The 11,555-nt window shown below is 46.9% G+C and overlaps 1 protein-coding gene across 1 annotated transcript; it reads left to right on the plus strand.

Moving 5' to 3' along the window:
* Window positions 1-7,302: 7,302 nt before the first annotated feature.
* Window positions 7,303-11,183, plus strand: LOC136547013 (protein neprosin-like). Its single transcript, XM_066538980.1, has 7 exons — window positions 7,303-7,698; window positions 8,424-8,510; window positions 8,633-8,884; window positions 9,007-9,171; window positions 9,515-9,568; window positions 9,720-9,866; window positions 10,466-11,183. Exons 1-7 carry the CDS (start codon window positions 7,504-7,506, stop codon window positions 10,841-10,843), a joined length of 1,278 nt encoding a protein of 425 aa, XP_066395077.1. The 5' UTR covers window positions 7,303-7,503; the 3' UTR covers window positions 10,844-11,183.
* Window positions 11,184-11,555: the final 372 nt, after the last annotated feature.

Genomic DNA, 11,555 nt, shown 5'->3' on the forward strand with positions numbered 1-11,555 from the left:
ACTCATTCCGATTGCCTGTCGCGTCGCAATGATAGCCGCGTAGAACGACGCTATAACGACCACGACTGCTGCCATGACGACAGACTGGAAAGCTCGAGGGCCGAGCAATTTCGTCGATGCCAACCAGATAACGTCATACGCCGCCGATCAGACATTTTGACTAAAGCTAAGTACCTCACCTATATCTGCATTTAATACAACTTTCTCCAATTATTTTCTCCGAGTTTTCGCCATACTTCTCCAATTATTATTTCTCCAGTTATTCTCCATAATTAAATATCTCCACATTTAATATCTCTGTGTTTAAGATGCTCCATAATACAATATCTTGAACATATTCTCCGTAAACTCGCCGACCAGCCACGTTCTCACTTGTATTATCCAGAGACGGTCCTGTTCATGATTTCTCCCTAAACGTGCATGGGCAGTAGCGCTCTGCGCCATGGGCGATCGGCAACGGCTCCTCGGTGACGCCTGTACCCTTAAGCGTGCATGGACAGTAGCGCTCTACGCCATGGGGTATGGGCTAGCTAGGGCTGGTGACTCAATAAAGAACTAACTTGTCGGACTCCGTTTATATTTTAAATTTAAACACTTTATAAAAAACAAACATAATGTCGCATATATTGTTTACATATTTTTATATCATGTACTACCCATTCTACATATTTATATTACAGATGCCAGATTTAGTCGACGAGCTTATTTTTTACGCTCTGGGGACTGGATCGGTCGGGATGGACAAGAGGATCATCGTCCGGGTGGTCGCACCACCTGGCACTCGGACTTCACCACCGACCAACTGGTCGGATCGTTAGGCTCGACCGGTTGGTCGGACTGATCGGCGCTCCCTACGGCTCTGCGCTCACTTCGTCGCCGACCAGTTGGTTGGGTTGCTCGATGTTTGATTCTTCACCAACTAACTTGTCTGATTGTCCGTCGTTTCATCGTCAGCCACGCTGGGGACTCGTCAGCTAAGCTGAGAGACTCCTCGGTGTTCGAATTTTTTGTGCAAGCGATGCCAGCTAAGCTGGAAGATTTATCGGCGTTCGGATTCTTCGTGCAAGAGTTTTCAGCTAAGCTTGGGACTCCTTGTCGTTCAGATTCCTCATGCAAGAGTCGTCAGCTAAGCTGGGGACTCCCTTGATGATTGGATCTTGCTACGTCTCATCGGTGTGCTGTCAACTTGTTTCATGATGTTTGGATTAGGGTGCTGATCTTGAGTAGCACGTCTGGGGGCTTGATACGCACATGACAGATGACGTTGGTAAGCTTTCAGGCTTTTTTTCTTTGACCCTGCTACAAGATTCATTCTTTATCTTCCAGCAGATTTGGGGACTAAGTGGCTATACTTCACCTAGCGGTGAATGTAGTGCTCTTTTCTTGATTTACCCTCCTTATTGATAAAATCATGAATGATTCCTCACAAACGGAGTCTAAGTGGCTACACTTCGTCTAAGGTGGAGAATTTTTAAATTTTTATCTTGAACCCCTTACATCCTTTTGGCAAGCCTTACTTGGTTAAGTCCGAGATCTGTGTACCGGTTAAACTGGTCGGCTTCGACTTTCACCGCTCAGTTCACCAGTTAAACTGGTCGGCTTCGACTTCCACCGCTCGGATCACCGGTTAAACTGATCGGCTTCATGTCAAATTGCTCGGACTTGTTCAAAACAGCGTTGCTCAAAGGATACAAGACGCTCGAGGACTAGCTGTGGGGTTATGGCCCCCGGTACCCACAAGACAAGACATGAGCCGCACAACCAAAGGTTGCCCAGCCCACAAGATCAAGGCGTACACCGCAAGACTACATAAAGATGTGATTTATTGTATCATACCAAATATGATATTTTCCTTATAACCCTACCTCTTCATAGTATATAAGGAGAGACAGGAGTCCCCTAGACGGGATATATCGAATCTGATACACAATCAATACAAAATAACAGAGCATAGGATGTAGGGTGTTACGTCAAGCTAACGACATAAACCTATATAAATCTTGTGTCATGTGTCTCTATTATCATTTAGTTCATATCATACGCACCTCTACCGATTCATCTACTGCCGTGGATATAATCCTCCCTATCAGATTTCGTCGATAATGGCTTCATTGCAATGCGCAGCCTATCGGAGGTTGGAGTGGAGGTCGACGATGTCCTTTCTCGTGAACTCTGTGAACTGGACAACACTGAATTCGTAGCCGTGACGGCCATTTCTCTGGAGTCTGAACAACACTAATTGAGGCTACGGCCTGATTAGGCATGTCGTTAGGCGTTAATTAGGTGCAGTAGTACATGCTACTGCGCTAAGCACAAGACGGGACATGCAACTAAGCACATACGCTCGCGAATCCAGACTTCCAGAGAAGCGCTGTAGTGCGTGATGAGAGCAGGTGGCGTGGGTTTGCGTCGACGCAGCCTCGGTTTCCCGCGTTGCTGCTCTCTAGGCCGGTTGCGCCCGGTGCCAGCGCCAGACACGATCGTCCGAACTCCTATGCTATGTGTGCTCTTGCTAGGCCGCCTAAGGTCCTGTTTAGATTTCAAAAATTTTCGCTCTAAAGTGTCACATCAAATCTTGCGACAAATGTTGTAGTACTAAATGTAGACGGAAAAAAACTAATTGCACAGTTAGATGAGAAATCGCGAGACGAAACTTTCGAACCTAATTAATCTATAATTAGATACTAATTACCAAATACAAACGAAAGTGCTACAGTAGCCAAACCCAAAAAAATTTAAAAACTAAACGCGCCCTAAACCCAACTGCGAGAGTCTCCAACGGATGGAACCAAACAAAAAAATGAGTCCGAACTCCTATGCTATCTGTGCTCTTGCTAGGCCGCTAAACCCAGCTGCGAGAGTCTCCAACGGATGGAACCAAACAAAAAATGAGTCCGAACTCCTATGCTATCTGTGCTCTTGCTAGGCCGCTAAACCCAGCTGCGAGAGTCCCCCAACGGATGGAACCAAACAAAAAATGAGCCTTCGGTGGTAGTGTATCAATCTCTAACAGAATATCTATGTGAGATATATTTTATGTTACAGTAGAGGCACAATTCAAATATGAGTTTCCTCTCTCTTAGAGACTCATTTGCAAAAAAAGATTCTCTTTTAGGTTCTATCGTTGGAGAAAATAAAAAATGAGTATTAAACACTTTGCCTGTAAGACTATCCAAACATAGAATATGTCTTATATTTTGGGTGATACTGTTGGACATAGTTGTAGACGTGGAAACCATTCAAAACGGACGGCCTAAATGCACGGCTGTGTTTGTTTCCCACTTCTAAACTTTAGTGTCTGTCACATCAAATGTTTGATAAATACATGGAGTATTAAATATAGACTGATTATAAAACTAAATATATATATTAAGATTAATTTGGTAGACGAATTTTTTAAGCTTAATTTATTACACCTAAAAAGTAACCAACGGCTGCTTCACCCCGCCCCCGAAAAAAAAAACAGTAAAAAACATACCTGCTTCCAAAAAAGAAAAAAAAAACACCGTAAAAAAACATCCCGACTTCCCCGCCCCGCCCTATACGTATGAAAAAAACGGAGATAAAACATATACGAACCACCATCCCGTTTCCAAAAAAACGGCAATAAAAACTTTTCCAAAAAAACTATACGCAATAAACTCTCTCTTTGCAAAAATAGATAAATCTCCTAAAAATCAAATAAAACAGTTTTAATAAGATATAAGGGTTCCGTTCGGTTTGCTGAAACTGGCTGAAAAACACTGTTCTGATTGAATTGTTGTGAGAGAAAAAATATTGTTCCAACTGAAAAAAGAAACCAAACATGGCCAAGAAGTTTATCTAAAGTAAACATACGTAAATAATAATTCCATCTTATTCGTCTTAGATAGTCATGTTCGCCTTAGATAGTCATGGTGACCATACGTGTTGCACTGTAAAATAGGCTATCTGACATCATCGATCTCCATCAGAATACAACAACAAAAAAATGCCTAAATCACTCGCGCGGAAGTACGTTGATGATGGAGGCGCCGCAGTCTGGAACGACTCCGAGTCTGGTCCCTCTCGCGCGTGTAGAGTCACGCCGGAAGTACGTTAATGATGGAGGCGCCGTAGTCTAGAGAACGTCGGGCGGACGGAGGCGCTGCCGAGTCCGCCGATCCATGGTGGCACCGGGAAGGGGGCTACTGAGGCGTGGGCCCGCCTAGGAGCAGCCACGACGGAGGCACTGCCGAGTCCGCCAAGCCATGGGGGAGCTAGGAAGGGGTCTAACGAGGCGTGGGCCCGCCTAGGAGCGGCCACGCGAGGTCGCCGGGGCACGGGCTGAGTGGCCGCGCGAGGAGGCAGGGCTGCCGGGGCGCGGCTGCGCGGCTACCACTCCGCTCGCGCGCCTCTTCGCCTCTACCACTCGGCCACTCGTCGTATACTCGTGTTGGAACCAAAGGAAGAGAGAGAGACCTGTGGATGAACAAGCAGATAAGGCAGCAAAGTAGTCCTGATATTCTTTTCCTCCTCTTCGAAACAATAAGAACATTATTGCTCTTATTAGTACTAGCCATGCAAAAAATTAAAGGCGTGTTTGGAACGCAGGAATTTCACATGAATCACACAGGAGTTTCACAGGAATCAGTTCAATTTCACAGGAAAAACGCAGGAATGGGAAAAAAATCCCGCATTCCAAACAAGCCCTAATTTTATGATATTGATGTACCTAACATTATGTTCAAAAATTGTTTTTTTATAACACGTTCATACCGGTAATATCATGATATTATTTTCCCATGCAACACACGAGCATTTATCTAGTTAGTCCATGATTTGATAATGTGGTGCTACAGTAAACCTGTGCTAATGACGGATTAGTTAAGCTTAGGGCTTGTTTGGTTCCACCCATTAAAGTTTAGTGACCCCTCTAAAATTTAGTGACCCATGTTTGGCTTCACCCACTAAAGCAGCTGTCCCATTTACATTTTAGTCACTTTTAGCTACCTCTCGTTGATTAAGAGCCACTAAACTTTAGTGATCTTTAAACTTTAGTGGGGTGTTTGATATTTTAGTGACTAAAAGGAGGGGTGAACCAAACATGTGCTTAATAAATTCGTCTCGCGGATTATTGAGAATTTTTATAATTTATTTTATTATTACTGTCTATATATGATATGACACCTCATGTGATAATCGGCGTGACGCTTCTAAGCTTTAGTCCCTTATTCGACCCCCCAGCTGCTCCGTCAGCGGAGGGAGCGAACTCCGTGTGGGATATTCGCTGGCCTAAAATAAAGTTTCTCTCGAGACCGGCCAAAATCCAGCTGGTTTTGCCAGATTTTCTGCAAATTCCGCCGTGACTCGAGGAGCTGTCCACACATACGGCGTGCGGAAACAGTAGCGATGCCGTATCAGTATGTCGGCGGCGGCACGTGGGGAACCTCCTCGCGAGTATGCATGCAATGCGTACCCGGACAGCGGAGGGAGTAAACAAGAAGCACTCGCTCAAGACGAAACAGCTTTTACTGGTCCATCAGGCTGACCCCCAACAATGCACTACTAGGCTTAAAAAAACATGCACTACTATGGGACATGGATGCCTCCTGGCTGTTTCTTCGGTTGCCTCCCACAAACAGTAGCCGGACCCCGGCCCAAAGCTAAATAGTGCTCGTTTTTTTTTCGAGTAAATTCATGAATAGTTCATAAATTTGCACGGTGATGTCATCGTTTAGGTCTTTAATAACTCTTGATTTTTACATTTCAGTTTTTTGAAAACTTGTATTGAGGTGTCACTTTGGTCCTAAACTCTCAAATTTTGATATTTAGATCCCTAAATTTGTAAACTATTGTCATCTAGTCCCTGAACTTGTTGGTCAACAGACAATCAACATGACCTTTTAGAGCCATTTGTGTATTGATGTGTAAATTCAGGGATCTGGTGACATCGCCATGCAATTTTGAGGATATAAATATCAAAGTCCGAGAGTTGAGACCTGAGTGACATCAAAGTACAATACAAGTTCATAGACCCAAATATAGAAAAGTCAAGGGTTAAGAGCGACTCCGTCTCTCTATACCTTTCTGATAGGAATAGAGAATTTTTGTGAAAAAAGTCCTCCAAACATCTTTTTCAATTAAATCTTCAAATGTTTTTATACTCTATTTATAGTTTTCTCGCTAGTTAAAGATGAAGAATGAAGATAGCCCTCCAAAGTATGCACGGGATATAAAAGGAACCGATAGAAAATGAACAGATATTTTTAGATAACGGAACGAGGTTCCAAGAAAACCAACAGATATAGGCCATGTTCGCCTGAGCTTATCAGCCAGAATCAGCCCTACTTTTCAAGCATAGGAACAATGTTTTTCTCTCACAACAAATTAGCCGCAGCAGCAATAAGTCCTGCCGAACAGGACCGTAGAGAAGAATGTTTATTCAATGGCTTGATTTATCTTGGAGATGCTCCAAGGATCCAGATGAAGTCGGCGTTTCTTACTCGTGCCCCTACCCCAGCGGCCCCTTCCTGTGTCTGGTGACGTCACGTAACAGCCGCCACGGCAGCATCTCGTTTCGTTGCCTAGCTAGCTCTGGCGTTGTTCACACGGCATCGACTGCACAAATCCGTGAGTTCAGTCTAACAACAGGTCAACACCATGCAGCATTTCCATTCTGATGCAATGGAAATGGGGGATCCCACTGATTCGAAAAAAAACACACACCATGCAGCATGCACGGGACGGGTGATGTACGCGTATGGAATCCAGTGGAAACGGAACGCGACGCTGCTTCACTCCGGTACGACGAACGGAACAATCGTGCTTGTGACTACACGATTCGCGCGCTAGTCACCCCAACAACTGCTTTGAGCTGTACAAATTCGTCCACTTCCAAACTCCAGCCCCCACCACTCGAGAATGCGTTAGCCAAGGCGACGTGGGAAAAATCTCTACTACGTAGAAGAGAGGGCGACCGGCCCGGATGTGTACAACGCGCACGCAACGACGAAACCCACGGAGCCGCCGCTGACCTGCGACCGTGCGGCGGGTGCTGGCCGCACCGCGCGTACGTTCCCGTGACCAGAGACTCGGCCGTGCGCGCCCCTCGTACGCCCGCCTGCACGAGCCGTGGCCATGGCATGGTCCCAAACCCGAACCCAACCCGGTGCGGGTCCGAGCGCGCCGCGTCGCATCGCATCGCATCGCATCGCAGGTCGCGGCGCACCACCTCCCCTCCCCCCTCCGCTACTATGATGACGGCACAGAGACACGAGCGCAGGCAGGCCGTTCGCGTCTCAACCTTTAAACGCCACGACGCCAGGCCGGGACGGGAGCGAGCGGCGCGGCAGCCGAAGCGAGCAAAAAACGACACCAACGGGCGGATTTTTAAGTCCGCTTCCCTTCGCCTTCGCCTTCGCCTTCCCCCGTCTCCTCTCCTCTTCCTAGCCCCCCGTGCCCTCCCCCATCCTTTTTTTACCCGCCCGCCCGCCCGCCAGCCGCCGTTTCGGTTGCTCGGCTGGGGTAGTGCCAGCGAAGTCTATGGCGGCGTCGGCGAGGGCGTGCTTGGTTGCGCTGGCCCTGGTGGCGGCGCTCATCCTCGACGGAGCGGCGGCGGAGGGGAATGCCGGAGGCCGGTCGCTGACGCTGAGGCAGCGGCGCCGGCAGCTGCTTCGACAGCGGCAGGTGCGCAGCCACCTCAAGCGCCTCAACAAGGCACCCCTCGCCACCATTCAGGTACTGCTGGCCCCCCTACGTACCCGTCCGTCTCCTCCCACCGCACCGGCGACGGCGAGCGTACGCCTCGTTCCATTTCCATCCATCCATGCGTTTCGCATTCCCTTCGTCAGCGGTTTCGTTTTCTTCGGGTTATTGTTGTGGGATAGTGGGAGTGAATCGATTCCATGGGTGGAAAGAAAGAAAAAAAGCGAAGGTCCTGCATTTGGCATGCAAGTAGGAGCAGGAGAAAGCCGCCCCTTTCGATGCAGACCAGGGTTCTTGTTTGTGCCTGCGCGCCTGCCGCGGCGCTTGGTCCACTTCGCCGCTTTCCTTCCGTCGCGGGAGGAGAAAGTCTCGCTTTTGGACAAATTTTATGGGTGCTCGTGCTTCCTTTGGTTCATTGAACTCGAAGCTAGAGACGCTTGCTTTTGCCCTCTTTCCTTTCATCTTTGGAGAACTATCACAGTTCTTTACTTTCCTGATGAACCATTGTTCGTTTGCAGAAACACTATAAGCTGTTTGGTTAATACTCTCATCTTTGGAGTTTTTTTTTTTCCAATGTAGCATTGCTTGAAGATGGAATTTCATCACTTTTTTCTCTTTTTCTGCGAATGAGAAAATCTTACATGTACAGAAAAAAGATTCACAGAAAATCGTACATGTTCAGGAAAAAAGTTTAGCACAATCTTTTTTTCCCTGCATTTTTGCAACTGGTACTGATTATGAGAAGTTCAACTTAACAGAGTCCAGATGGAGACATCATAGACTGCGTGCATATCTCCAAGCAACCTGCCTTGGATCACCCCTTCCTCAAGAACCACTCCATCCAGGTTCCTCTCTCTGCAGCGCCAATGCTCTTTTTTTCCCATTTCGCTTTCTGCAGCAGTGCTTCTACCCCACACATCACTACAGCAGCACTCAAACATGCTCTATCATCGCATCACCTTTGCAGATGCGGCCTGCATACCACCCGGAAGGTCTGTATGATGAGTCCAAGGTTGCGTCGCAGCAGAACGCCCAGACAATCACCCAAATGTGGCACCAGAATGGCAGGTGCCCCGAGAACACGATACCGATCAGGAGGACCAAGGAGGAGGATGTCCTGAGGGCCAGTTCCGTCAGGAGGTATGGCAAGAAGAAGGGCAGGAGTACCGCGAACCCCATGTCGGTTGACCCTGACATGCTCAACGAGAGCGGCCACCAGGTGACTACAGATTGTTTCATCCAATGACCTTAATACCAGTATACTGATATTCTTGTTCTTGAATTGTGATTATCTCTTAAATTGCTCATTTAACCTTGTTCCCTCTACCTCCCATGGAGCAGCATGCCATAGCATATGTGGAGGGGGACAAGTACTATGGCGCCAAGGCTACCATCAATGTGTGGCAACCGAAGATCGAGCAGGCTAATGAGTTTAGCCTGTCCCAGCTCTGGATCTTGGGGGGCTCCTTCGGCCAGGACCTCAACAGCATCGAAGCAGGATGGCAGGTGAGGGAGAAAGGGAAAGCCACTTCATGAAAAGTTCTATTAAATGCTTCCTTGCAGTTTCCATTTCTGTTCTTCATCTTCTTCCATGCGCTCAATAATTTCTCCTCTGCATGCGGTCAATAATTTCTCTCTTGTGTGCTGCAATAATGATATGAGAACTGCTGATGAAAGAACTATTAAATGAGTAGGAGCTAGAATAGATTCTGCATCGACACAGAGTTTCTCTTTCATGAGCTGCACTAGGCTAGCAATATGTGTTTAGGAGCTAGGCATGCTCTAATGGTGGATTAAAATGTGCCGTCGCTTTTGTGCTAATGGCTCTGTGCTCTCCACGAAATTGCAGGTTAGCCCAGACCTGTATGGGGACAACAACACTAGGCTCTTCACCTACTGGACTGTAAGATAAACACCACATTCCTTTAAATCTTCATGAACAATTGTTTTTAGTTTATCTTTGTCCTCTGCCTAGATCTACATCCCTATCTTATGATTATCTAATTGGGGAATGGCCTAATGATATTGATTTTGTATTGCTTTGGATACTGCAGAGTGATGCGTATCAGGCAACAGGATGCTACAACCTGCTGTGCTCGGGGTTCATCCAGATAAGCAATCAGATCGCCATGGGCGCCAGCATCTTCCCTATCTCCAACTATGGTGGCTCCCAATATGACATAAACATTTTGGTCTGGAAGGTAAATTCCAAAAAGCTCTCACATGCCGAGCATACTACAAATCAAATTCATGAATGGGACCGGAGAGAATCCGTGGTGCCCACCTGTCTCTTGTTCTTTCTGAAGGCGCCTTAAGGCTTGAGTCAAGGCTACAACTGTGGCTCTAGCCCTGTTTGTGGACGCACTCGCAGAGTGACAGTTGGTCCCACGCACGGACCAGATTTGTCTGCAAATGATGCAACCACTGATAATGATTGCCATTTTTAATAAATTTCTACAAGAATATTCACCTCGGGCTCATGTTTCATCTGTTAGAAAATCTTACCCTTTCCTGCTAGCAAATATTTCAAATCTGGCTCTTTCCCTAAGCAATTGTGTAATGGCATTGCCATGTGTCGTTGTCTCGTTTCTCCATGCATTTCCGAAATTTCGTTGAAAGATGGGATAATTTGCAGGTCATTATCATCAAAGGCAGTTACCTTTCCATAGTGCATATGAGAACACAAACTTTCTTGTGAGCATGCATGATAGTAGCACTAAAAGGACCCTACCATAATAATACTAACCGATCATCATGAACCTATCAGATAAATTCACCCAAAAATTGTGGTTTTGCGCAGGACCCAAAGGAGGGCAACTGGTGGTTGCAGTTCGGCAACGACTATGTTCTGGGCTACTGGCCGTCCTTCCTCTTCTCCTACCTGGCCGACAGCGCCTCCATGATCGAGTGGGGCGGCGAGGTGGTGAACTCAGAGCCCGACGGCGGCCACACCACCACGCAGATGGGCAGCGGCCACTTCCCGGAGGAAGGGTTCGGCAAGGCCAGCTACTTTAGGAACATCCAAGTGGTGGACTCGACCAACAACCTCAAGGCGCCGAGGGGAGTGGGAACCTTCACCGAGCAGTCCAATTGCTACGACGTGCAGAACGGCAACAATGGTGATTGGGGCACGTACTTCTACTATGGCGGCCCCGGGAAGAACTCTAACTGTCCATAGTGAAGATTGAAACCCCCTATCAGAAGCCCTAACACCCCCCTTGACACTAGTTTATACTACCTCATTTTCTTTATTTTTTCTCCCTCTCTTGGTTTTGGTTTTGTTTCACTCTTACTTCTACCCCTAGTTTATTAACTTCTAGGTGAGTGAGTGTGTTTACATGCATGTGAGATCGTTCGCTCTGCCTCAGAGATGTTGGTCGTCTGGTTCGTTCTAGGGAGGAGAGGACTGTGGTCAAGTTTCTGAAGAGAAACAGGCCTTGGTTTGGTTGTGCCTTGTGTCTGTCAAATAATTTTGTTTGTTTCACCCCATACCTTCAACCCTGTCAAGTTGAATCGAATTTGTTAATTGTTGGTGTCTGTGAGCCTCGCTAATCCTTGTACCGCCAGGTGTGTTTTCTATTCTGAAAAGTGGGTGATCGAGTGCTTAGCTGTTGGAAGATGTGCAAAGATGCCAACTTTTCGTATGCCGAGTTTGGTGGCCACTGAGTCACCTGGAAAAGTGCAATGTGGGTGATTATTTATAAATATACGGGTGACTATATTCATTATTATTTATAGTAGTGTGTGGAGGTGCTGCTACTACTGTAGGCTGGTGGAGTTCACATTGCAAGCAACAAGGCGTGCACCATTGCTTCAACGAAATGGTGAGTGGCATACTGGTTGCTGCTGCTGATTGGTGGTACTACTGCTACTACTAATGCAGCGTGTGT

Source organism: Miscanthus floridulus, chromosome 3 (genome assembly GCF_019320115.1).
Source record: "Miscanthus floridulus cultivar M001 chromosome 3, ASM1932011v1, whole genome shotgun sequence".
NCBI classification, from domain to species: domain Eukaryota; kingdom Viridiplantae; phylum Streptophyta; class Magnoliopsida; order Poales; family Poaceae; genus Miscanthus; species Miscanthus floridulus.